Raw genomic sequence first — 27561 nt, 5'->3', positions numbered from 1 at the left:
ATTATCTATTCAAGCTCTAACGGAAAAGCATGGAAGAGATGGTACTTCACGGGCAAATTGCAAATAGAACGAATGATGAAAGCCAGTAACGAACGTCAAGTAGTAGTTTAGACAAGAAAAGTGAAGCTTGAGGGGGGAGAGAAGGTGATCGTTACCAAGTAAAACCCGGAGAGTACCCTGAGTGGACCAAGTGGGTCAAAGGACAATTAACTAACTTGTCTAGACTCAATCCCGCAGATGGGTCAACTTTGATGATTGCATCTATCTCGATTTGAAACACAGAACTTCATGCACTGTACTAACTTTTGAATGTACCGTAGCCATTATCGTCTGTACATCGTTAATCGACATCTATTCTTTATGAAATTATTCGCAATCCAACCACCTCATAACCCGCCAAGCCCAGACCACGCAATCCGTTGTTCTTTCTTCTGTATCGGACGGATCCACCTGGGTTCTCCACCGGGTGGCGTCGAAAATGCCACGGACTTTTGATTGCCAGTAATCAATAATTAAGGGCACGTCCTCTTACATATGTGAGGATATCTTAGATCCGCCAAAAAGCGCCACAAAACGCCACCGTGCAGACCCTTACTGTGGTAGGTAACCCGAACTGTGAGACATCGAAAGAAAGGATAAATTTAGATGAAATAAAATAAAATATAACAGTATCCACATGCCTTTTGATTGTACTTCCAGTGATATCATGGCCCGCGTGGGTCAAACGTCCAGGCTATGACGATCCATCGCTCCGACCTGACTTAGTAAACTAGTTAGCCCGTGTCTACTACTCCGTGTGGGATAAGTAAAAGTCTGGGGTGTGTAACCCCGCACAACATCCAATGATCATGAATGAGTCAATTATGCAGGTTCTGCATGGCTCGCACATTTATTTTTGTGCTCATCTCGGAAGTTCCCTAAATAGTAGGATCGTCGCGTTATCAGAGGACATTGACACTGCCAAGAAATGGTGTTACCCGACCTCTCGGCTTAGTTGAGTCTGGGCTTTTTACTGGTGCTAAGGGGGTTTCATCGTTCGGCACTGACCTACGCGAGCTGAGGCTGTGAAGTCTAGATCTAATTCGGTGAACATTATTCAAATGTTTTATTTCGACCGTTAGAGATAATGATATTTTTGGCCACGGGGAAGAAATATCTGTTCGATGACATCGATTTATTTTCTGTAAGACCTCGCCATTCACAGAATGCACAGGGCTGGGGAAAATAAAAGCAATGTCAAGTTAGATACTCGAAATGGCAAGAGCAAGAAAGTGATTTAGGAGGAAGAAACTGATGATTCCATTCACGCCAGTTGCATGTGATGATGAATTCAAGAAAACATAGAACCAGAATGAGAACCAGAACCAGAACACCGTGCTCCAATAAGCCATGAGAACATAAGAGACGTAAGACAACGCGTATGGTGGCATGTCCGCTGGACAGGGGAGATGTTCCCTAAGGATAGGGTAAAAAACCGACAAGGAAAAAAAGTATACAACGAAGGGAAATGATAGCATATCAGTATGGGGAGCAGAATGGAAAAAAAAATCGTAAAGTGTACTTGGCTAGGCTGAATCATCATCTCTTGAATACAGATGATAGATCAGGCCGGTAACGCCCAGGAGGCCGAGGCGTCTCGTCGGAGTCCAGACTTGGAGATAGTTGCTGGGGTCGTGGAGTGGCTTCGGAGTCAGACATAGGCTTGCCATCGTCCGCTCCAGAGCTGGAGGAATCATTGCTTGCAACGTGGATTTCTGGAGTAATGGGTGACTTGTTGCCACTCATCTCCCATGGAGGAGTGGTTGGGGTTGACTTGGCCCCTTCGACGGTTTTCAAAGCAGCGTGAGAGCTAAGCGGAGGTCCATTATAGATCTCAGTATCGTGGTGGGCAAGGGACGGCCGACGGGCGCCTGTAGATCCATCCACTGGAGAGGCATTTTGAATGCCTAGTCCGTCCTCAGCCTCGGATTCTTCTGGGATGCTGAGCCCTTCGAATCTTTCCTCCATGCTAGTGCTAGCAGGGGATCCCAGAGGACCCTCGTCAATGTCAGTGTCGATATACTCGCCGCTTCGGCGGCGCAATGCCTCCCGTTCTTTCTTGAGGAGTTCTTCACTGCCACTGACCACACTGCCACGGCTATTGGTGCGCATCATCTCGATACCTAGCTTGGATCCCGGGCGACGGGTACGCCCAGGGGGGCTCTTACGGGTCTGCGAGTTCCCAAGCTCCTCATCTTCGTCATCGCCAGACTCGGCTCCTTCGTACCGTTTCCGCTCCAGAGACTCTCGCTTCGCTCGGATGGCCTCGCTGGAACGCTGCTTGCGAGGGGTAAGTGCTCCACTTCCATCCACAACCGCTGGAGCTGAGACCGCATGTAGTAATTGTGGCACAGGCACTACTTTAGGATCAGGACTGCCTGGATGCGCATCCTCGGAAATTCCAAGCCCACTCGGGTCCCACTCGTCGTGGTTGCGACGGATGATGACTGGAACGTCTTCTGGCTTGATCTCCATCTCTCCAAAAACGCTGCCGCTCATTGAATCATCACGACTTGATCCACGGTATGGGCTTGGCGGGGGCACGAATCCCGATGATTGCGAGCCGGGACTGTTATCATCCGGACCATGTGATGAGCGTGCGCTAGGCATTGGCACAGGGAGAGGGTCAGAAGGATTATAGTCACTTGGAGGTGGCTTCCAATTGCAAAAAGTGCACAGCGCCTCAATGATTTTCGACAAGGTCAGAGGCTTTTGGATGAGGGCATTGAAATTATGCCACTCGGGTAGATCCTTCAAGTAGCCAGTGACAGCGACAATTGACGTATGATTGTTGGCACCGCGACCCTCTCGGACCATACGAGCAAAATCAACACCGTTCATCTGGGGCAACTTATACTCTGTCATGATTATATCAAATTTTATATCACTGACAGCATACCGCGCGGCCTCAGCACCGTTTGTGGCTGTAATGGTGCGACAGCCAACCTTTTCAAAGAGACGCTCCATTACTAATCGTGAAACGGGATGATCCTCACAAATGAGAATATCCAGTGCACGAAATTTAGGTCCCTCCTGAACATTGATTTGAGAGAGACGACGAGAGCTTTGTCGGCGACGCTGCACCTTAAGCAGGGCTTTGGTACGTGGGTCCTCATTATCCGAGGAGGATGGTGAGATGTCAAACAGCTGGCTTCGGTGCTTGTGATGAGCGGGCACGATGGCCTCTTTGAAGTATGAGGAGTCACCATCCTGAGAACCTATAGTCTGAGACCGAGCTCGACTAACGGGAGCACTGCCTTGACGTTGAAGTGAAGAATGCTTATCCGGCGAATGGGCCGCTATCCTGTGGGATTTGACAGGAGAAGATGCCACTGACCCGAGGCGAAGATTGGGCATGCGGGTTTGCTCAACTGAAGAGGGCTGGAAAGTACCGCTGGACTGGTGGGATGCAGTGGAAGAAGACCCAGATGTTTTGCGCCGCTCATGGTTGCTCCCAGTACTAAACTGAACCAAGAGTGGAGAGGATGGTTGAGAAGGCCGACTGGGAGATGAGTTGGCTTGACTTAGGCTGGACGGCGATGAAGGTCGATTGTTGCCCTTAGTCTGAGACAAAGTACGCTGGAGTGACATTGGAAGTGGACTTCCCTCTAGAGAAGGTTGAGCAGCGGTCAATGGTGTCTGACCAGACGATGAAGAGCTTGAGTGGCGGTGCTGGGTTTGCATAGCCTCCTGGCGCATCTTCTGAATGACATCCTTGTTGGCCTTTTCCAACATCGGTAAGTTTTTGAAGTTGAAACTTCCAAAGTCGTCAGCCAGTGCCGGCTCACTTAACCTTCGGCTACGTGAATCACGGGCATCACGAACGTGGGGAGGGATGTGCAGTGGCATCAGCGGACGCTTCATGGAATTCACCTGCGAGCGCACTTTGAACAAAGCGTCATGCGGTCGATCTGGGTAGGACTCTGAAGCGGTGGATGGCTGAGGGGACGGCTCATCTTCCATCTCTTCGGCAAATGTCTGGAGAGTAGCTCCACGAGCATCAAAGTACTCGGTATCTTCAGGGTTCTCGAGGTTGGGAACGAACTCCGCCTTGTCTTCCAATAGAGTATCCCAATTGATATCAGAGAACCAGGGGTGAGCGCGAATTTCCGCGCCGCCATTTGGGTACTTCTCTTCCACATTGGCTCCAATGCGCTCACGGGGATTGAGGGTCAGCAGCTTATTCATAAGATCCAGTGATTCCGGCGAGGTGTATTCCTCTGGATCATCTGGCCAATTGATCTTGCGTTGCAAGATATTTTCAAAAACTTCATCCGGAGTCTCAGCATTGAAAGGAGGATATCCAAAGATGAACTCAAACATAATGCAGCCCAATGACCACCAATCGCTGATTTCGTCTTGCCCAACGCCATTGATTGTCTCTGGGGCTAGGTAGTCCGGCGTACCAACAAAACGACGGTCATGGTCTTCAGGATCGAAAAGTGCCATGACTGGTGGAAGCATGCTCTGTGGCGGCGGAGTGCTGTGTGCAGGGTGGCTAAACGTCTGCTGCAACGGATACAGATGTGGCGAGTCTTCTGCTTCACTCTGGTGCTCTTCCTCAGCTAAGCTGCTAGAAAGCATACTCGGCGACGGGGCAGTTGGCTCGTGTCCATTGTCATTGAGTGAGAATGTTCGAAACATGCCATTCAAACTGTCGCTGCCGGCACTATCACTGCGGTAACCAGAAGCCCTTCGGGAGGTCTGGCGATTGAGGCCAGTCTGGTTGAGATTTGTCTGGTTGAGACTGAAATATGACGGCTGGGCTACACCAATGTTATTCTCCGGGGTCATTAGTGGCGTGGAGCCAGGGGATCCAGCCTGGAAATCAAAGGATGCAGAGCGTGATGAGGCAATCGATATGGCTCGAGGGAACGGTCCTTGTTTCAGCAAGTCCGGGACAGGTTCGTTCGGGCTCTTCAGTACCCGCTTCTGGCGACCTACCAGGCCCATTCGGGATAGACCAAAGTCAGTCAGCTTGAGATGACCACGGTGATCAATGAGAAGATTGTCGGGTTTCAGGTCACGATGCACAATCCCTCGGTCATGTAGGTGCTCAACCCCAAGAACCACTTCGGCAATGTACTTCTTAGACCAATCCTCGGGGAGACCACCAAGAACCTTGACAAGGGAGGCACAATCACCACCGTTCAAGTACTCCATGACCAGATAGAGGTACTCTTTGCTCGAGAACGTCCAATAAAGCTTAGCAACAAAGTCGCTTTCTCCTTGCCACATCATGATGGCTCGCTCAGCTTTGACATTGGTCACCTGGTTCTTGGCGATCATATCTGCTTTCTTCAGAACCTTGATGGCAAAGTACTCGCCGGTAGATTTTTTCTTAGACAAGTAGACACTTCCAAAGGCGCCCTTGCTGATCGGTTTGATGATCTCAAAATCCTTGATTGAAGGCGGCGCAGGGCGAGGCTGCTGACTGACTGACGGCAGACGCGGTGAAGGCGGTGGTTTGGTCACGTCAGAGGAGGTTGCTGATGACTGGCGACGGTGGTGATGGCAGTTGTGGGCCAGTTCACTCGCATAATTTGACGGAGAGACTACCGGTGACGGTAAGCTTTCTGCCCCATAAGAATGCCGAGGCTTGGACATGCGTAATGGGGAGTGCGGACCAGATATCCGCGCGGGAGATGGCTGCCGGCGGGGAGAGCTCGATAACCCAGGAAGTACCAAACTTCTCCGCTTGCGGTCAAAGCTTCGTTCAGACAATGGTGAATCAGTTCGCAAGACTCCCGGGAATACAGACGGCATACTACTGTCGCTGCTATCTCCTGCGTCGATGTCTGCAAGAGAAAATCCCCTGCGGCTGGATTGTGAAGTTCCAAGCAGTCCAGCGGCACTTTTATAAGACCGAGGGGTAGGACACTCCATAGGGCTATTGGATCCGGTAGAGATGGCGAGGGATGAAGATGAAGGTCTGCCGTCTGTAGGTTGATGTTGGGGCTGTTGCCCAAGCAAGAAGCGATCTGGTGAGTGGCGCATGGACATCGTAAGTGCCGATGTCGTAGACCGCTGTGGAGTGGGCATAAAGTGCCGTGCCGGGGAAGACAAAGATTCTTGGCTGGAAGGGTCGGGAGCGATGGACCCGTCGCTGGAGGCAACTGCACCGATGTTCAAGTCATCTAGATTTCCAAGGACAGTAGAATGTTGCAATTCTTCCTCGTCAGAGGAGCAAGACGAATCGCTGAGCTGGCCGGCGGCTATCCTTTCTGCTTTGCTGAGCGCAGCTGTGATACACTCTTCTACGAGGACAGTATATTCGATACGAATTCTCTCCGCGTACTCGACAATCTTTCGGTGACGTACAACAGCGTCGACTTTGGCTCTTGCAATTTGCTCGGTGTCGCCTGCTAGAGCGGCAAGACCTTGTTCCTGCTCCAGGGTATTAGAACTTGGCGATTGCCACTGAAGAACCTGTGAGATTCGAGATTCAGACTGTGGCGAAAGCGTCCGAAACTCTTCCGGGTGTTCTAAACGAGTGGAGTCTTTAATCATCGGCATGCTGATTTCTAGGGCGGTATCGCAGAGGTCGAGAATGAGTTCCACAATGCGGGCTAGTGGTCGCCGGACGGTAAACGAGCGGGCGCGGCCCGTCGTAGGAAGACCTGATGCTGAGTGGTCCCTTGAACGAGGCGGGGTGCCTGGTGCAGAATTCACACCGGAGACGGGGGCTGAAGATGGACTTGAGCTGACAGGAGACGGGCCAATGGGTAATCCTTTATACTCCGGCTGAGGGAGCGGTACCACATTACCATCAGCCGTGATCAACGGTCTTCCGTGCCGAGCTTCCAAGGCATCCAGCACTTTTACAATTATATGTCGATGTTCGTTGAGGTTCTCCTGGGCTATCTGAACGTCCATCTCGGCTCGGTGTTCCTGCAGGCAGAGATCTGAGTGTTTCTCGAACCACCAGGGTGTGATCTGACGCTCGCAAATTCGACATAGTACGGGGGTAGGGGCAGGGTGTTTCGAAGGATCGGGTTCGTTCGCAGCGGCCTCGGCCAGTGTGGTCAAGTAATTTGCGAGCACCTCAGCTCCCACGCCCAACGACTCCACCAGGAGAGGTGGGAGATCGATGGTCACTTCTCTCGGCTTGGTGAATGGTCGCAGCATCCACATTGACTATGTCATCAAGGTCAACTTTCGCTCATTGCCGCCTGTTAGTTTGTATAAGGCATCACTCACATGTCCATCTTCATCACGCTCATAAACCATAATACCTTGCCCCTCCATGGTGAGCACATCGTTGTTTTGTTCACCTTCGACCTGCGAGGGTTCTGTCGTTTCTTCGGGTTCGAGGGTATTGTCGTACGTCTCCTCCGTTTCGGTTTGCCGCGACTCCGGCGCGGTTTTCAGAACGGAGTCCGGCCCCATCTGCACAGTAAAACGGATGAATCGACTCCGCGAGTCATCCTCTTTCATGGCCTCAATCGCATCTCTAAAGACACCCTTGTTTCCGAGAAGCAATACCGAAATCATGCAGCCTTCGACAGACTCAGGAGCCGAGCCGACCACTTGCCGCCATGATGGACTGACCCATTTGATCCGACCTTCCAGATCCAAATCCACGATGATATTCAAGGTCTGTTCCGCCGCTTCCTTCAAATCCTCCCGTTCCTCTCGCATATTTTCACTCAAGGTTCTTGTCAACTTCGGGTTGATGTTCCGAGCCTCCTGTCGCAACGCGGTCACGGCGGGAGGCGCGAGAAATTGATGGTTTGGAGGGCCATTGTCCGCCATGGTGAAGCGGTTCACCGAGAATCCGCCGTAAATAGAGGGAACAGGCGTATCGAGCGCACCTAGTAACGAGAAAGAGCTTGTCCACTTGTTTGTGTAGAGCCAAGCAGAACCGTCTGCTAGAGGGCAGAGCGGGTGCTCTTAGGCTTTGTGGGCTATGAATTCATCCGTAACATCAACAGGCCATAACGTGTCCGCAATGAGGAAGGGTAATAGTGTATCGAACAGTTCCCGACAGAGGAGTGTTCGTTGGGCAGGCACAGGAAGACCTTCAGTATGACGGAGGGTAACGGAAACCGTTGTGGTTTATGCGGGGAGCGGCGCGACCGATTCGACGCGGCAAGATCATCGACGTCAACGCCGACGGGGGCCCAAGGGGAGGGAGATCAGGGACCAGATAGATCTTAAAGGACTGAATGTGTCGATGTTTATCGTTGCTTAACAAAAAAAAAAAGAGGGAGGAAATGGGGGGAATTTGGGAGAGGGGAGGTGGAAAGCAGGACGAATGTTGATTGGCGGTAAGAGGAAGAAAACTGGGTCGTGCGTCTCTTTTCCCTTCTGCACCACCTTTTGTCGCATCGCAGAAGTTAAAAAGTATAGGGAATTTGACTGAATTTTGTCGGATTTATCATACTCACTGTTTTACAGTATATTTCTATTGGTTCATCACTTTATCTATCATCACCATGGAATATTGCTGACAGTATACACCCTTACTCAAGAACGGCGTTGATTAATACTACCTATATCTAACCTATCAACCTGAGTGGTATATGCAGCTGCAGTCCTCGATAGCAACAGGTCTGGATCTGTATCATTTTTGGCTTTTGTTTTTTTTTATTTTTGTTTTGGTACTTTTGTCTAATAATTTCATCAAGAGAAACCGCTCATACTTAAGGTATAGAGATAAACTCGATAATTCCCGCAAAGTAATGTGAAACAGTCATAATATTTATCATTCAAAATAGTTACTCCGTACTCCGTACTTGTACTGTATTAGAAATTCAATGTTGTGTGGACTCTCGTAACGAGGTCTCAGGTAACGTGCTTCCCCCCAGCCAGTTCCCTCGCCGTACCCATTGGGATGACATTCCGAAACAAATAATGGACTAGTCACATATAGCTCACCACTCAGAATTCTCCATGTGGGCGCCACTATCTACTCCTGGATATAATTCTCAGACTCACTTGCCATGGCGGCCGAGACAATTTCAATGTAGCGGCAGCGGTCTGGAATATATTTACTTGAGCCATAGAAATTTTTGATATCCATTTCTTATCGCTCCATTGTGAATATTTGAATAACACAATTACGACGCTCATTGAGGGTAGAACTAGTTGCCCCGGCTTGTCCCACCAATAAGAGTTTGATACGGTCCCTTACTGGCCATGATTCCTATCGGACTAGGATGGGCTGGGGAAGCCACATCCGGGACTCCTTTCAAGCCCTTCGGGCTGTATTGTGTCATTGCTCGAGGGAGAAGGGAGCCGATCTGCTGGAATGGAATGTAGATTTGGGTGGACCGTCGATCCTCGACTCCACCGTTTTCTTCGGATTTTCGGGTCCGCGGGGTAAGAGTCAGCTGATGTAGACCTGGGAGGTTTATACTAGACTAGCTCTCCAAAGAAAAATTTGAATGTTGAATCTAATTATGGAACATTTGAGCCACATTGACCCTTGTAACTTCCAGCTTGGAAGATTCGATAATATATTTGTCTACGTTGATCCACGACAGTCCAGGACGGCACGTCTTCGAAAGTCACCACCATCTTCTCTATGACTGGTTGTACCTCCAAGTGACCAACCTGGGACCATGATACTCCCCGAAGAAACTTTATGCTTCTCTCCCTTCCCCACAGCCCTTGAGTGGGGTGGCCCAATCATCGTAATTGTTTCTGTCTGCATGAACCCACTATTGGCCTGTAGCGGTGATTGGTGCCTCAGTACCTAGGTAGAGGGGGTGGGAACAATTGATGCGTGTAAACTTTGACAATAGATGAGAGTCTATTACGTACTTGTTGCGTATCATGTTCAACACACGTGCACTTATCTATCCCTGGTCCAGAGATATATTACCTGGGTAAAGCATGACGACACATCTGCTTCACCTTTTGGAAAAAAATTTGCATGCATCCCAAATTTTGAAAGGCATGAGATCTAGCGAACAAAATACATAATGATATGCAAAACCAACACAGAGTCCAGTAAAACTGAAAAGGCAATTACCAAAGTCTGTCACTTGGGGGATCCACCGATGTCGCATGATCGACAAAACACTCACGTGGACTACTTGCCACTGACAAGAATGTTAATTACGACATACTTGTAAGCAAGGCTAATAATACAATATGCAATGAAATGCAGTCTTCCTCTTTCTCTTCTGGGCTGGTGAAGAGGTATCAGCTCCGGACTGAAGTAGCAGTCCGTCACTCATAATAGACGCTAGCGCTCACGCCTAGTAAACTTGCCAAGACCTCAAGAATCAAAAAGGTTGAAGTCAAAACCTTATGACAGATTATAAATATACATACTCCGTATGTAGATCTTGTTCTCACATGAGTTGACCCAGGAAAGGGCAGTACAGTAGCCACTGGAACTACCAAGTCTCCTGATTATCTGACCATTCTTTTGAAGGCGGTCATGGAAAGGAGAATTGATGAACATCGCATAATTGTGAAAAATCTCGTTTTATTCTGTCTCGTACCCGGTTTCTAGTCGGGTGTCGGGTTGAGCTATGGAGACAGCGGGGTAGTTTCGCCCCTCTCTTTGCTAACAAGGAGAGGGATCTTCAAGTTGCATGATTGAGTTCAACTAGAGAAAGTCAACTCCACAGTACCCCTAATAAAAGTAACTTGGATCCTTGTCTAAAAAGATTAGGTGCCGTAGTCTTGAGATTGCCCGTACCGGACGACCTCGGGACATCGAAGCCGTGGGTAGACTGTAAATGGGCCGTGTCGCGTATCCCGAGATCCCTCTATATAGACTAAAGGCATATTCATTTAAATTCCTACTTCATTTACCCAAATGTCTGAATTTAGCCAATCTTCAACACGCACAAGGCTCCTGTAACATTCCAATCTGAGGATGGCATACAATCAAAATGGCCCAAAGCTCCATAAGTGTCCAACTACCCACATTAACGACTGCCACTCTATTATATTTGGGAACTCCACAATGTTCGTTTGCTACGAACGGAAAAATCATGAAGCCCCCCGATGTACCACCAGAGACTGGTGTCGACAGGCATTTTCATACAGCCGTTGACTGAGCGTTTATTTGAAATGGTGGTCAAGTAGAAAATGGATCGTCCGAGATCATGCTGCGGCCGTTGCCATATTTCACCATTGATGGGGGATTTTGGCCCCCAACACTGGCCAAGCCTTGCATATCGGTATTCGGTGGCCGGAATAGCAGTCGTAGCTAATGAATGTTAGTGGAAACAGGGAAGGTATGCGTTGCAAGCTCCAATTACTATTGATGATTGGTGTAAAGATGTGATTGCCCCCAAATCCGGGTCCAATTTTGGAATAGCTTGGACTGGCAACACGCAACACGATAACACGAGTCATGGATCATAAAGAAAAACGGGCAAAAGTCCAATATCGCCCCCCATCGAGCCCGTAGCCTAATGTTGGTTTGAAGGGGTTCGGAATGGATTTCTCTTTGAATTTAACGCAGAAATCCCTCAGATTCTCTTTACGATGCCGATCACCAGCGATATGATCCTTGATATCTGCAAATTCAGCCCAGAGAGCTTTACAGAGCCAACGAAGAATGCCGCAGCACTCCTAGAAAAGATCGGAACCAATGGGCCCCGATGGTGGGAGGTTGGCGTTGAAAAATATCGTGAAATGGTCGAGCTTGGCCAGACTTGGCTACCCAAGCCAATCTCTCTGCCGGGGGCTTTGGATGGTGCAATTCCTTCGCGAAAAGCTGGTCGCGAGATACCCATCCGCATCTACAGGCCTGATAATGGTCAACCCAGCAAAGGCGTCTTCTTGCACTTTCATGGGGGCAGTTTTGTACTAGGAACGCACAAACAGTGATTTCCCCACCTTCGCTAGTACCTGTATTTACTAGTAAATGTTAACATTTTGGATAGCTTCGATACCCTCCTACGGAAATACGCCAACGAGTGCCAGTTGACGGCCATCTCAGTAGGATACCGTCTGGCACCAGAGCACCCATACCCGGCCGCTACTCACGACGCCATCGATGCTGCTGAATACATGGTAGACTACGCGGTAGAGGTATTTGGTGCCCCTCTTCAGTTCATCTGTGGAGAATCAGCAGGGGGCTGTCTTGCCATTCTCTCAGCTCTACAGCTGATGCGCTCACGACTGTCTTACAAATTATCGGGACTCATTCTTCCCTATGGATATTTCGATCTTGCTCTCGGTCTTCCCACGATGATAAATTCGACCAAGTCCCTCATGATAAATTTGAAAATCATGGAGCGGTCCAATGATCTATATGTGCCGGGCATGAGCATCGCCGAGCTCAAAAATCCTCGTGTTTCCCCACTATATCAGGATCTACGCGCACTTGTTGCAGACCCCTCTACTGGGTCGTTACCACCTGCTATCTTCCTCTGTGGGTCAGAGGATCCGTTGCTTGATGATACAGTTCTGATGAGCTCTAAGTGGAGCATTGCCGGTGGAGAGGCTATCGTGAAGATCTACCCTGGTGCCACTCATGGTTTTACTTTTCTCCCTGGCCTGCCGGTCGCGGAGGAAGCAAATGCGGTGACCTTGGAATTTTTGCATGAGAAGTTAAGCTAGGAAGCAGATAAAATGAGAACTTGACTTCCATCATGAGGTCTGGATCGAGATGCTGAATCTTCATGCGATGCCCACGCGATCCCCTGACGACACCCGTACGCGCATTGTCTCGCAATTTGAACTAGCTACTGAGTAGTCCTTAAAGGTCGAAATCGAAAGTATAATTCCCAGACCCGATCTCCACTACCACGTAATCCCCATCCTGCTTAACTGACCTCAATCCCTGATCGCTGCTAAAGTGAGCTGCATCGCGCGGTGAGAATTTGCCTGACGGGATATACACCAACCCCACGGTGTTTCCGGGGATCTTCACGGAGATTCGAGCGTCGCCGGAGGCAGTCTTCTCCCACTGGACGCTAATGTCACCGCGGATGCTCCGGTACGTGGCCTCCACCTCGGTGAGTGATAGTTGGTGGACTGCGGGCTTGATTGCGACGCTGGCGAAACCCGGCTCCAGCGGCTTGATACCAGCGACGGTCCTGTAGAACCACTCCATAATACTAGCGAACATATCGTGGTTTAAAGAGCGTGCAATAGTGTAGTCCCAGTTCTCTGGCAAGGAGGTCTGACCGTCGGCGACCAATGCCCAGTAAGCAGGGAGAGTAGATTGAAGCATCATGTTCTCAACGATATCAGGGCGTCCGAGATCACTGAGAGCGCGCAGTACGTAACCAATGGAGATGTCGCCCATGGTGGTATGATTAGGGAGATTTGGGCCGAACCCGATGTCCTGGCCTGCTAGGTATCCACCATCAGTGACTGTGGAGACTAGAACAGACAAGCCACAGTCAAGCTGGGTGTCCGGGATAATTCCAAAAGCCAGTGGCAGGCCTTGATCAGCCTGCGTGTTCGGGATGTAACTGCAATTCCCCGTGCTAAGATAGGCCTTGTTGTATGCCTGCCGGGTCTCGTTGAAGTCAGACTGGAATGCCTGGGCATCGGCAATCTCCCCTAAAATGTACGCAATTTGCGCCAATTGTTTAGCGCTTCTTACATAAACGGCGCCAGCCACGTTGTCGACCTGAACATTCGCTGGCGCGACCCAGTCACCCAAGCCGTAAGTGATCAGATTGTCTCCTGCCCTGCTCTTAAGATAGGCGTAGTACTTCTTCATGGCATCGTAGTTGTCCTTCAGGACGGTCGGGTCCCCGTACATCTGGTAAAGCTCCCACGGTGCATTGATGATCACCGTGCCCCATTCCGGGGCATCATTGTAGGCGTCCTTCCCTGCGGTATAGGCAGGAACAATGTCCGGCACGAGGCCATCTTCGAGCTGGCTATCGCGGACATGGGTCATCAAGACAGAATAGTAATTCCGGACATCTCGAATGTATGAGTAGGATGATGCGAGATTAGACACCACTTCTTGCCACCCTAGCTTCTCGTAGGTGGGACAATCCGTGTGAATGGACACGAGATTGCTCAGCATTGTGCGCTGAACTATATCATAGATCGCGTTGTACTTGGTGTTAGAGGAGTTGAATGACCCTGCCAAGGGTACGTCACTGTGGACAAAATAACCCCTGGCGCCCAGCACGACGGGCAGGTCGGCCTGACCACCCACCACCGCATTTGACCTTGCTTCCTGTACTTCAATATATCGAAACCCCGAGGTGGAAAAGCTTTGTCGCCAGGTCTCGTTCCCGTTTCCGCTTAGAGTGAACGTGGAGAACGTCGTGTATTCTGCGGAGGCAGGGTCCTGTTTGGAGTCTCCGATTGCCTGCACATGGCCATTACTGTCGATCCGTTCCCCTCCGATGATAGTGACGGTGGCATTGCGCGGTCCATAAATTGTGATCTCTTGTTGTCCATTGATATTGATGCCCAAGTCGAAGATGACAAAATCAGAACCCTCCATTATCACTGTTCCTTGGAGCGTATTTTGCACTCGAAGCGGCGCCGTCTGTTGAGCCTGTAACTGCCCAGGAGGCCCTTCGATGATGTTCGCAGGTTTCCAGGCTGAGTCGTTGAACGCGGCCATATTCCACCCAGGCTGCTCCATTCTGGCGTCATAACATTCAGAGCCGTGGGCCGTAGTCAGCGACCAGGGGCTTGCAGCTGTGGTCCAGCCGGGATCGCTGACCACTTTTTGCTCCGTGCCATCCTCATATTCGATATTGAGCTGCGCAAACATACGCATGACTCCCCAATTCCGGATAAATACTGCAGACTCGCCCCAGCCCCAGCGCTCTGATATATGCATTGTTTGGTAATCGAACCAGCCATTTCCAAGCTGAACACCTAACACGTTCTGTAGACCTGGGTGAATGAGCTCCGTCGCATCCAGCGTCACGTAGTATACCCTGTCGTCATAGTTGCTCCATCCCGGGTCGATGATGTTGGCTCCGATTCGCTGGCCATTGAGGTAAGCAATGAAGTGGCCAAGGCCAGCGATGTACAGCGTTGCACGGCTAACTCTTACGCCCTTTTTAGCAATGAATTCCTTGCGAAAGGATGAAGGCTGGTCATTGACGGCACCGTTCTTCTTAAGGATCCCGATGCCCGCGAAGGAAGATTGCGTGTAGTCGCCTAGGATAGTGACACTCTCGCCTTCCTCATCAAACCAGGTGTTATCTGTTACCACAAGAAGCCAGGATTCGTCGGATTTTCGTATCTCCATCCGCAGGACCACGGCTGGGGCGCATGATGGAGCTGAAATGGAAATGATGTTTGATCCTTTCTGGAGGAATTTCTTTAGATCCAGGTCCACCACACCGTCCTCCCACGTGCCGTTGAACCGCTTAGCTACCAGTCCGTTGACTGTGAGGTTAAAGCTGCCCTCACCGGTCACTGTCGTAAGTGCGCTTACCACGCTATCGCCAGCAAGAGAGAAATTTCTGGATACCATCGTCCTGGAAGATGCAGTTGGTGGGCTGATCCAGTTGCTTCCCGCGAGGCCAACACGGCTCTGCGGCGCGCTGATCCAGATGGCATCGGCACTCCAATCTGAGGCATTGAAGAATGCTGTGGAAAACTCGTACGCGGCACTCCAATGAGACGGCTCGCTACTTTGATCCCACACACGCACCCTCCACGTATAGGCACTGCACGAATTGAGGGTGGGTCCTGTGTAGTCGATGCCCCCCTGTACTGCGGACTGGACTCGACCCGAGTCCCATGCTGCGTGATTTTTCGCGTCTATCACTTGTATCTGGTATGCCGACTGAGTTGATCCCCTCTGCTCAAAAGATGATGCCCACGCGAATCGCGGTGACGGCTGGTCAATTGCCATGCCCGGAGTCGCATCCATGAGCCGCAGAGCGTACGGCTGATCCGCGACGACATATGCCGCCTGTAAAACGGCACTTATAATGACGAGAATGCGCATGATTGGCAACTACCGCTCGAAGAAATTTCTCCAGACCCGGCAATAATTGGATTTTTGCTGAGAACGTCTCCCGCGGAAGGGAATACAGTCAGTGAAATATCTATCTCCCCCAAGGATAGAAGATATCTACCACTACCTAGTGTCGCTCTCTTTTATGCCATGGCATCGGCTGCAACAATACCGAGGGGGTAGTGGGTTTTCATACCCCTTCTCACAAAGCCAGCCGAAATAACTAATGATATCCCGATGTTAGTCAGATCTAATCTTCCTTTAACTAAGTAGGAGCACGATTATTTTTTTTAATGAAAGAAGGTCGTCTATAATTGGTGCTCTAAGCGGTAGACAAGGTTCACTGAGAGCTGATTGTCGGTATATATAATGCCGAATTGCATGTGCTTCTGCGGAGCAAACTCACGGTAGACATTGCGGTAATATATTCTCTTTACTGCTGCTCCCCATTAACTTGCGGGGAAATATCATCATTGCCCAATTGGTACTCGCTTAAACCAAAAGTGCTGCAGGGCCCTCGCGCGGGGTAGAGTTGAGCTCCACCGGAATCTCGCTCCAATCCCTGTTACTCCAGCCTTGACGCAGACTAAGTCTGATTAGCTACAATAGCAGATTTCCTTGACCTACATTGTCCTCTGAGAGGCAAGTTTCTGCACAAAGTATGAGTCCAATGCAACAATAAGTTCCCCCCTCCCACAAGTCCCAGTTGGGCTGTCGTCAGCTCAAAACAATCAATTGGCAGCTTGGGAATTCTCAGCTGCAGTTCGAGCGGCATTCAAGACGACTCGAGCAACTCGTATCTTCTAGGCCAAGTGGCCTCTTCACGACGATGGCCTGAATGAGGTCGTTCAATGGGATCACTGCAGCTTCCAGATCAACAGTCAGCGTAGTCTCATCTTCTCTGGTGAATTCCACACTTGGCATATCCCTGTCCCCGGTCTATGGCGGGATATCCTTGAAAAGATCAAAGCGGCTGGTTTCACGGCGTTTGCTTTTGACTCTGAGTGGGCGTACCATACACCCAAAAACCAGACGCTGGACTCCACTCTGCTATTCAAACTGGCAAAAGAAGTCAATTAGACATTTTTGTTCGTCCGGGACCATACGTCAATGCCGATGTCACTTGTCACTCGATACGATAGTGGATACAGGTTGTTGGATCCTGGTCGTATAATCTTTTCTCCTCCCATTAAGGAAGTTGGAGCATCTTAAGACTATCAGGTTGTGACTGATTCTCGAGCACAACAGATAGTGAGGGACTGTATTTAGACCGCGTAGCGTAGGAACTACCACAGTAACCAGGCATTACAGCGTATGTTGCGAGCCATCTTCCCATTCTTCAGGCTCGTCGTATTGGGAAATTAATCTGTCGTAATCTGGGCTTGTGTGACAGAGGATTCGTTGCTTGATGATACAACTCTGATGAGCTCTAAGTGGAGCATTGCCGAAGCTACTCGCGTAAGGCCGCAGAGTTCGACACCTCATATATAAGGTGTCAAAATTGCTTTGTAATGTCAAACGCCGCTCATCCTTGCCTCATAATCCTATCCTTTAATCCTGTAGGTCGCTTTTTCCAGTTATATGGAATCAGAAGATGGATCCGTCTCAGTACAATCCTCCGGCCATACAGGATGATCCATCGGCCAAGCGCAAACGCGCCGGAAGAAAGTATACATCTCGAGCCTGTGAGGAGTGTCGTCGACGACGATCAAAGGTAATTCCTGTCTTGTCAAAGTCTAGATCAATGAACATTAACGCATTTGCGTGAAGTGTGATGGTGTACGACCGTCATGTTCCCGGTGTCTTGATCGCGGCGGTCGCTGCCAATATTCCACCGCTGAAGATGGAAGGCAACCAGCGCCGAAGTCATATGTAGTGATGTTGCGGACCCGAATCGAGCTCTTAGAGCGTGTTTTGCGAAATCATGGAATTGATGCAGAAGCTTCCGTGGCAGAACTGATGGCCGAGAATGAACTTTCAAACCATTCGGCAGATTTTGAACATGGATCGCGTGTGGATGATCTATGCGTTACTTTTGATGGTGCACTCACTATAGATGAATCCTTGAACTTTGATCAGGATGGCGAAGTGCGTTATTTTGGACCGACCAGTGGACGCTTGTTGTTTCAGTCTTCGGCTACTAGTGAGCAGATGACCATCTTCGAATTCGGATAGACAAATGCTGATAAATGGATAGCCTCTCCCGGGGAAGATACTCCACCAACTGATGCTTCCTATACAGGAGGGTCTGGAGCCACGCCCGCCACCTCAAATTTATCCTCACATTGTGTAACGCAAGCTCACGAAAGTCCGTTCGAGCATGATGCACCCTCGATATCAAAAGAGCTACAAGCCCACTTAATTAACCTTTACTTCGACTGGGACCAGCCATGGCTTCAAGTTGTGAATGAGCAGCTCTTTCGTGAAAGTTTAGCATCCGGAGGCCGGTATTACAGTCCTCTCTTGCTGAATTGTATCCTTGCCGTTGGCTCTCGTTATTGTGATCGAATCGAGGTCCGAACAGACCCAAATGACCCCAACACAGCAGGTAAAATGTTCATTCGCGCAGCAGAGAGACTCATCCAAAATGACCTTCGCTGGCCCAAAATCACAACAATCCAATCCCTGTCCATCATGGGCTTGTATTACATTGTGAGTTACCCAGCTGTCCGCTAGGCCTAGCTTGATCACTGATAATTCCAGGCAACGGGATCTGATGCCGCAGGCTGGCTTCAACAAGGAATGGCCAATCGTCTGGCCATTGATATGGGACTCAACATGGACCCTGTAGTTCTTACAGGGACTGTTTCCCTTCCGGCGATTGAAATCGAGTTGCGAAGGCAAATATATTGGGCATTGTACTGCCATGACAAACTGTCGGCCTGCTACACAGGTAGGGTCTGTACTTTGTTGGTATGTTATTCAAACTCCTGCACTGCACTGAAACTGATCATCTCTCAACCAGGACTCGCAAGGTGCTGTGAATAAGCCTGATCTGGAATGTGTCTCTAACATTCATTTGCCTTCTGCGAATGGCCAACCACGAGCAGCTAATCAAAAGGCCGTCACTCAGCTGCAGAGATCAATGATTGATCTATGCCGCATCATTGAGAAGATTCTTCGTTCTCTGTAAGGATCCAATCAACGCTAATTTGGATTTTGCTAACTCTAAAAGATGGTCCCCCAAACCACTTCTTCACTGCCATCAACGATGCGCATTCTTCGACACCACCATTCTTGAACTCAAAACATGGTCCTACGACTTGCCATCTGAGCTAAAGGTCATCCGTGCATCAGAGGTCTCTCGATTCCCGCACGCATATACATTGTCCATGGTCTACCACCAGGCAATGATCCTACTCTGCTCCCCATTCATATCCCACAATCTACAATACCCCAAAGATGACACCATGGTTTTTCCACCACTAAGCGAGGATAAAACAACACGAAATACACGATACACCAAAGCCCTTTCGAGCTGTGGCAATTCCGTTCGATACATGTGCTGCATCGCACAAAAGTATCGACAGACCTTTGGCAGCTTCAAGCTCAGTCCCATCACAGCTACACATTGCACGTTATCAACAGCACTGATTCTTATAGAGTTATGTTGCTCTATGAAACCTGTCGCTAAGCATTCACCCACAGAGAATGGGCACCAGTTACCCCCACATGCCGCCGTTGCACTATGCTTCCAGGTTCTGCGAGAGCTATCCACATCCTGGAACATCGCGAAGCGTATTGGGAGGAATCTGGAGAAGGTGTATATCCAGCGATATGGATCTCAACACCTACCTTTTATGCCGCAGGAGAGCGAAGTCAATGGGAAAGATCCACCACGGGGATTCGAGTCCACAGCGACGGATTTCACAGTTCCTAATCTTGACATATTTGATGATATCATCAATGCGAAAGCATGTGCCACTGATAATCCGCTACAATTCGAACTCGAAAAGCCTCTGTCGTTGCATCAAGCATCCAGTTTCAGCCGTCCTGGTATTCCTGGATTGGGCTACCCCTCTGAGGGTGTGCAGGACTGTCCAAATTCGGACGAGATATTTGCGAATAATCTGGGATTCGCGTTCTCTCCAGATTGTCTACCCAGTGATTACAATATGTTCGACACGTTGAATCAAATGTATCTAGAGGAGAGTTGGTAACGGCTAAAAATATAATAGCATTCTTTAATAATTGGATCCAAAGCTCCCATCCCTGTACACAATTACGAGCCTGCAATATCGGCTGCAATCTTTTCAGCCAGCATGTCTTCGAGTCTGTTAATATACTGACAAGGCCATAAAAGAAGAGTGACTCACAAACTGTGGATTGAGGATGACCCGGAGGTAAAAATGGAAATGCACTTGCATCCACTACTCTCAAACCCGACACCCCGAAGACTCTTGCGCGACTATCAACAACCGCCATTCTATCCTTTTTGATCCCCATTTTGCAGGTACATGCAGCGTGGTATATGGTCGTCATCGTTTGCTTGATCACTTCGAGTATCTCCGCGTCCGTTTCGACCTCGAGCCCTGGAAAGTACTCCGTTCCTGTGAGCACCTTTTTCATAACCTCAGTCTTGAATATATCGCGGATTCGCCTGTAGGAAGCAACTGCAACTCTCTGATCCGTCTCGGACTCTAACCAATTTGGATTGATAATCGGTGGATCAGCCATGTCCGCTGATTGAATATTCACATTCCCACGTGAGGTGGGCGCGACGAGAGTGCCAATAATGCTTCCATATTGGCCCATTCTAGGCTGCTGTCCAAGGGGATTTGAGTAGTTTCCTACATAAGCCGCAGCGGCTAGATACTACAAACATTAGTTGATGTCTTTGTTGTGATGGGCTGAATTATCTCACCTCCACTTCAGGCCAGTCTGCCGGAAACCAGGAAAGTTCCTGCTCGTCTTGAGCCGACAGAATCGATCGGTATTGGGGCGGAAGCTTTTCAAATGCAAGATAGTCGGTTGATGGATTGGTCAAGAGTCCCTTTTGACACAAAAAGAAATACGCAATCTGGATTAAAAGCTCGTCCTTGCTCTGTGTCAACTTGGTGAAAGTATTCACGGCGACCGGGTACGAAGGCCCAAAGAAAACATGATCCCACATGTTCTGACCCACGCCAGGACGGTCGGCAATAATTTTGATTCCATGCTGGTGGAGCAAGTCGGCAGGACCGATGCCTGAAACCATCAAGAGTTGTGGGGACTGAAATGCACCTGCGCAGATTATAACCTATCTTCTGGCCTTCAACGTGAGTGTCAGAAATTGCTTGACCCTTACTCCGACCGCTCGAGTTTTGTTGAACAAAATTCTCTTTGCCATGGTCTTTTGATAGATGGTCAAATCTCTCAAATATGGCGCTCCAATGAAGGCAGACTCGGAGCTACTTCTGCTTTGGTCTGTGTCTCGAATGGTCATCGCGCAGAACTGATGCCCGAGAATGGAACCGCTATTGAAATCTTCTGCCTCGGGTATTCCGACCTCTGAGAAAGCCTGCTGCGCCCAAAGGGAAAACGGCATGGTGCATTGCGGATATGACACGTGCAGTGGCGAGCCCGAAGGACTGAAGGCAGACTCATTGTAGAGAATTGTGACACCCGTTCGAAATCCGGGAGGTGTGAAGTTTGTTGTTTTTTGATAGAAAGGACGCGTGTTTTCAAAGAGGAAGCTTGGGTCATCGGTGAGTTCTGCCCACCTTCTCATGGCTTCCTCCGACGGTCTGCTCGAACGTTAGCTATGAGCCGTTGTGATTTCCAGATCCTGACCGTTGGTATATCATGAAGTTTACCGCTGATCTGAAAGGGAAGGTTAGCCTCCGATGATGTGGTCAAAAACTGGTATGATGTACTCACGACCCGCCCATACACTTCCCCCTTGGGTAATGGATGTCGCGATGGGCTGTACCTTCACCCCCATGGACCACGAATTTCCAGTCGACAAGCGATGATATCTTGGGGTCAGCACCAATGCCTAGAATAGCGGCGCCTGGCACTCGAGCAGTGGGGTGCTTTAATTCGTAATAGCCACCTGCTTCGACGAGGGCAACTCGAAAGCCGTGCTCGACTAGGCGTGCTGCAAGGGCAATGCCCGCTGTGCCTCCACCAACCACCACATAGTCAAAAGTCCCACCGAGGGTAAATGAGTAAAAGGCGGCGATACCAAGAAGCGCAACAATGGCTGCTGCCAGATTCCCAGTGAAGAACATTGAAGCAATAGTCGATTTGGAAATTCGAACTGTGAAAGTGCCTTGGACATGCGCTTTCCTTCACCCGAATGTCCATCGAAGTTTCCAAATGAAAGGTTACTTGCAATCGTGTCTTCCGGGATGATATTTAATGAAGTTTGATTGTATGATTAATGCATTGTCTAGTCGTTTGCCTACTTTTTACCAAAAATCATGGTAGTCATAATTCTCCATCTTCACCATCTTCCTTCACCATCTTCCTTCAACATTTCAAGGTTCCCATATCTGTTGATTATCTCAAGATGACTATTGTACCAAGCCCTCTCCTTGATTCTCCTTCAACATCTACAGAAGTATCTTTCTTCTCAAGCTTCCATGGCTTTGATCACCAGCCCGACAACCCAGTGAGCATGGAGTTCTACCGTTTGGCCCAGTGGAGACACTGGAAGAATGGATCCAAAAATTGGAGAAAGAATTGGAATCGATGCATGCTTGAGTATTATGACTTGTTAATTGGAGATCGAGTACATGATCTCAGAACCTGGCAGCAAATGTGTCACAAGCTGGACCTTCCTGGTGACCTTCCCTCAATCACCAAATGTCGCAAAGTGGGTCCATATATCATGTATGACGAATCAAGCTAACGATATGTTTTGCATAGGCCCTGTCGCATGTCTATGTCAACATCATCGATCTTTTGGAATGCTGGGAAGAGGACCGTTCCCCTCAGCGCTTCAACAGCCGCAAAGAATTATCCAATTACACCCAGGCATCAACAAAGTTCTTTGGCCGGTCCGTCGCCAAGCAAGATAAGGTATTGAAGACCTTACTGAGGAGAGTTGCCTAGATTCGAGTCGCTTGCGCTCGCCGATTCTGTTATCATGGTGTAACCCCGTGTCGCTTTAAGCCGAGGTTGATGGTTTATGGGGCTTTTTTTCTTCTTCTGGGACTTTTGTGCAGATATGAAGGCTCGGCATAGTCCCGAATGATAAGATTATCTCTGAACATCTGAATCATGCGATCATAGATTACTTGATTCTTTGAAGCTAGTAAAGAGGTAGAAACGAGGGACTACCCCCTGAGTAATTTTCAATAGGAAGGTCTTAGCCGTTAGCGTGAAGTTGATAGGAGGTTCACCAATAGAAAACGTTTATCTATAGTGGACCCAATCACAAGCTTCATATGATAGGTTAATACAAGATCTGAAGCTTTTAGCCCCTCCATGGACCATGTGGTTTTGTGTTCGAGACACTCGCTAAGTATTGATAAACCAATAAGAACATGTTAGAATGAAGCCATCAAACTTTGACAAGCCCCATGCGGGTCGGCGAAGACGTATCTTGTACAACCCGGTTTCTTACGGACTCCACCGAAGAAAAATAAGAAAAATAAGAAAAATAGAAAAAAAGATGAAAAAGATTCGGCCCGCGATCTTTTTCCTTTTTCGTTTCATTTCTGCTTCCTATTTATTCCCTCTACCATCCCTTCCCCGAAACCCTTGGAAATCAACTTGAATATCCATCATGGCGGATATCACTACCGCTAACGCGGCCGACCTTAATGAAATGCGGAATCGTCATAGCACTCGACAAGTCGAGATCGTTGGTCCAGATGGTCAACACAAGAAAATCGCCGTCGCCGATATGACTGAGGAAGATAATGAACTTGCTGTCAAGTTTGGTTATAACCCGGTGTTCAAGCGTGAGTTTGGATACCTGGCTACCTTCTCTTTCGCAGTCAGTATCAGTGGTTTGTTCTCAACCATCATGACTACCTTGTCGTACCCGCTGGCAGCTGGTGGCAGTAGTGCGGTGGTATGGTGTTGGGCCATTTCTGGTGCTGGCTGTATGTGTATTGCGGTAAGAACGATTGCTTCCCTACTGATATCATAGGCTGATTGGATTTTAGTGTTCCGTGGCTGAACTGGTCTCTGCTTATCCCACCTCTGGTGGATTATACTTCACTATCTCTCGCATGGCCCCCTCTAAATGGGTTCCCTCAATCAGCTGGGTCACCGGTTGGCTCAATCTCATTGGTCAAGTAGCTGGTGTGGCTTCGTCCGAGTACGGCGCTGCCCAGATGCTTCTGGCGGCTGTGTCGATGAGCCGGGACTTCAACTACACCATTACTACCGACACAACTGTTGGTGTCATGGCTGCTTTGACCGTGGCGACTGGTGCTGTCAACTCCTTGTCGACCTACTGGATGGAGAAGATGACCAAGTTCTACGTGATCTTTCACATCGCTGTGCTTGTGGCATGTTCTATCGCTCTACTGGTTCTGACCAAAGACAAGCACGACGCGAGCTATGTGTTCACTCATGTGGAAACCTCCAGCGGTTGGAAGCCCGTTGGTTTCAGCTGGCTGTTTGGTTTCCTTTCTGTTAGCTGGACCATGACTGACTATGATGCAACTGCCCACATCACCGAGGAGATGAGCGAGCCCGAGAAAAAGGCTCCTTGGGCCATTTCTACCGCTATGCTCTTCACCTACGTCGCGGGATTCCTGTTCAACATTGTCCTTTGCTTCTGCATGGGTGACCCTTCTGCCATTCTCGACTCCCAAATTGAGCAGCCTGTGGCGCAAATCTTCTACAACAGTCTTGGTAAGGGTGGCGGTATTTTCTTTACCATTGCGGGCCTTGTCATCATCAAGTTTGTTACCTTCACTGCGATGCAGTCCCTCGGGCGAACCGTTTTCGCCTTCTCCCGTGATCGCATGCTACCTTTCTCCAATATTTGGATCAAGGTCAACCCCTGGACTGGTACTCCCTTGTACGCCGTCTGGATCTCCGTGTTCTTCTGCATTGCGATCAACTTGATTGGATTGGGATCTTACATTGCCATTAGCGGTATTTTCACTCTCTGCGCCATTGCTTTGGACTGGAGTTACTGCATTCCAATCATGTGCAAGTTGATCTTTGGCAACTTTGAGCCTGGGCCATGGCACATGGGCCCCTTCAGCACTTTGGTGAATGCCTATGCCTGCCTGTGGACCCTCTTTGTGAGCGTCATCTTCATCCTGCCAACCGATATGCCCGCCCTTGCAGACAACGTACGTACTAAATTACGCCCTTTCTGGCTATATTTGCTGACATGACTACAGATGAACTACGCCTGTGTCTACTTGGTCGCCGTTCTAGTCTTCTCCACGGCTTACTGGTACATCCGTGGAAAAGCCGTCTACACTGGCCCGGTCACTGAGGCTATTGCCGATGACCTTTCCGAGGTGGAGATCGTCACGGAAGACAAGAAGAAGGACCATGGTCCGAGTGTCTAATCCCTAAACCCCGCCAGCGATCCCCATTGCGACAAACCAGCCACCCTGAGCAACCCGGAGCCCCGCCAACTTAATACCGCCCATATACCCGGCACCTAGAATTAGCAGCCCTGCCCTCAACACGGCCCTCGCCACGATCCATTTATACGACACTAATCCTGCCCTTTGCCCTTTTCAAAAACCCTTGCTGCGACCCATGCGGAACCACCCTTGCTAAGGATCCAATTACCATGCGACCATTGTATACATACCATCGCGCCAAACCCATTCGGATCACCCAAATGACATTACCCTTGCGACAACTATGGCCAATGCGACATACTTATCGGGACGAGCGAAGTGACGAGTGAATAGAAGATAGTGGAAGTATATGCTAGGAATGTAATTAATCGACCATTCCAGGTTTCATATATCAAAAACATTTCTTCGATTTTGAAACCGGCCTACAGCCTTGACCGGTCCGCAAGACGGCATTGCTATGATAAAGGGGATCCACGATGATCGACGATTGGAGATTGTCCATACCTCCCCGAAACAGGGAACATCCACAAGACCCACTACGCACCTACCACTCTCGTGACTTCAATACGAAGTACTATGACCTTGATAACGCCCTCTTACATGATCTTACACGATACCCGATGCCCACCAATCAACCCTATCAGGCTTATCAGCCCTGTAAATCTTACAATCAACCTTCCTAAACCGACATCTCGATATCACAAAACACACATCAGCTAGATCAAGTGTCTGATTCCCAATGCGATATTCCATATCCGAGCCCATAGTTGCGCCCGCCCCCGCTCACGACCATATGCGACACTGGATTAGGTTCAGAAACCCCTCCCAAAGCGCCTCTTAAAGATCTTGACCCCATCGCAGGATCTCCAATAAGGCCATAATACCTCGAAGTACCATTCGAACCCGGCGTCAATTCCTGAATAGGCGTACTATCTCCACGCTATACAAGCCGATTCACTCTCTTTTTCTATCTACTTACGGAAGGTCGATCCGGCATACCCCTGGGAAGATACGAGCAATAACGACATGTTGTCCAGAAAACGGAATACTAGATTCGCTGTTACCTGCTATCTGGATGAGCACGGATGTATCTGATGCTATCCACTGGATCACAGGAATTTCGGACTTGTCATCGCAAGAATATCAAGGTAGGATCATTAATATCAATGACATGCCGAGAGACCTGGAACCCGTCTTGCTTCATTTAATCACTATGATGGGTCAAAGCCAAAGATAGAAGCTAAAGTCGTACAGTAGCGTACAGAATACAGAATTTCCATCCAGTGCCAGTCATCATTTGAGAATATGTATCTCCAATAATTACATACGAATGTTAAATGTTAACTGCGGCTCTTATTGAAGGATATACATGTATCTTGACGCACTACAACCTTGGAAACTTGTGGTGGACCTGTTGACTCTTACCCAGGCAATCCATGAACCAATTTGAACAACAGGTACCCTTGAGATCGCCACCAATAGACATCCAGATGATCTATGTAAAACATATCCAAGATATTTCTTCAAGATACGCCCAAGAAATTACTGGCATCGCTCAAAAAGGCACACCGGGTGTGCGCTTGTCGAAAACCTTGGAACAGCTGAAGCACTAGGAGGACCTCGACCGCCCCTCGAATACACACATATGTATAGGCCGGTCAGCTATGATCTTACGCCACAGAATCAGTTCGGATAAGATGAAAATTCCGATTACTGCATATAAGGAGGCAAGGACAATTGGGCAGATGGTGGTCATCTCGGTTCCCCTTTGTATTACACAACAGTCGAGAACTTCGAGACGCCTGATACCAGGACAAAAGACAGTAATAAGATCGGGCAAACTTGTATGACTTCATGTACGTGTCCAATTTTTTTACAGTATTCACAGCAGACAGCCCCTCGCATATGTTGCAACAGTATCAAAAACACCCCTTGTCACACGGGTCGCACGTGTGGCATCGAAATTGAGCAAATCGTGCAGCAGACGGCCAATGAACTGCTCAATTTATTCCTCTAAAGGAGGATACTGGATTACTATACACCTAGTCTCGCTGAGTCACCAAGAAAGAAAAAAGCAGAGGCTGTGCGTGCTAGCGGTCAATCTATCGACATTTAGGTTGAAGTCAGAGCACGACGATGTGGCGGCATTCGGAGTATTAA

At 49.1% G+C, this 27561-nt stretch overlaps 7 protein-coding genes across 7 annotated transcripts; 4 read left to right on the top strand and 3 right to left on the bottom strand.

Annotated features, from left to right (window-relative positions):
* Positions 1-1578: 1578 nt before the first annotated feature.
* On the bottom strand, positions 1579-7794 carry N7520_005409 (protein kinase RIM15; the record flags this gene model as incomplete). The annotated part of the gene is made up of 2 exons (XM_057139343.1): positions 1579-7176; positions 7240-7794. 2 exons carry the CDS (start codon positions 7792-7794, stop codon positions 1579-1581), a joined length of 6153 nt encoding a protein of 2050 aa, XP_056997550.1.
* Positions 7795-11493: 3699 nt separating this feature from the next.
* Positions 11494-12573, top strand: N7520_005408 (alpha/beta hydrolase; the record flags this gene model as incomplete). The annotated part of the gene is made up of 2 exons (XM_057139342.1): positions 11494-11834; positions 11895-12573. 2 exons carry the CDS (start codon positions 11494-11496, stop codon positions 12571-12573), a joined length of 1020 nt encoding a protein of 339 aa, XP_056997549.1.
* A 139-nt stretch (positions 12574-12712) lies between these two features.
* N7520_005407 (uncharacterized protein) lies at positions 12713-15901 on the bottom strand (the record flags this gene model as incomplete). The annotated part of the gene is made up of 1 exon (XM_057139341.1): positions 12713-15901. One exon carries the CDS (start codon positions 15899-15901, stop codon positions 12713-12715), a length of 3189 nt encoding a protein of 1062 aa, XP_056997548.1.
* A 1603-nt stretch (positions 15902-17504) lies between these two features.
* N7520_005406 (uncharacterized protein) lies at positions 17505-20070 on the top strand (the record flags this gene model as incomplete). Its single annotated transcript, XM_057139340.1, has 6 exons — positions 17505-17624; positions 17681-18053; positions 18108-18562; positions 18614-18823; positions 18876-19039; positions 19086-20070. The coding sequence occupies 6 exons, from the start codon at positions 17505-17507 to the stop codon at positions 20068-20070; spliced, it is 2307 nt and encodes a 768-aa protein (XP_056997547.1).
* Positions 20071-20132: 62 nt separating this feature from the next.
* Positions 20133-22122, bottom strand: N7520_005405 (GMC family oxidoreductase; the record flags this gene model as incomplete). The annotated part of the gene is made up of 6 exons (XM_057139339.1): positions 20133-20176; positions 20227-20725; positions 20775-21122; positions 21198-21636; positions 21683-21712; positions 21770-22122. The coding sequence occupies 6 exons, from the start codon at positions 22120-22122 to the stop codon at positions 20133-20135; spliced, it is 1713 nt and encodes a 570-aa protein (XP_056997546.1).
* A 281-nt stretch (positions 22123-22403) lies between these two features.
* N7520_005404 (uncharacterized protein) lies at positions 22404-22948 on the top strand (the record flags this gene model as incomplete). The annotated part of the gene is made up of 2 exons (XM_057139338.1): positions 22404-22709; positions 22763-22948. 2 exons carry the CDS (start codon positions 22404-22406, stop codon positions 22946-22948), a joined length of 492 nt encoding a protein of 163 aa, XP_056997545.1.
* Positions 22949-23624: 676 nt separating this feature from the next.
* On the top strand, positions 23625-25380 carry N7520_005403 (uncharacterized protein; the record flags this gene model as incomplete). The annotated part of the gene is made up of 3 exons (XM_057139337.1): positions 23625-23960; positions 24010-25155; positions 25207-25380. The coding sequence occupies 3 exons, from the start codon at positions 23625-23627 to the stop codon at positions 25378-25380; spliced, it is 1656 nt and encodes a 551-aa protein (XP_056997544.1).
* Between the last annotated feature and the right edge of the window lie 2181 nt (positions 25381-27561).

This window comes from Penicillium odoratum (genome assembly GCF_028828045.1).
Source record: "Penicillium odoratum strain IBT 22623 chromosome Unknown utg000004l_segment0_segment0, whole genome shotgun sequence".
NCBI classification, from domain to species: domain Eukaryota; kingdom Fungi; phylum Ascomycota; class Eurotiomycetes; order Eurotiales; family Aspergillaceae; genus Penicillium; species Penicillium odoratum.
Note: the sequence above shows the minus strand (reverse complement) of the source record. Positions and strands in the feature narration are given on the sequence as shown.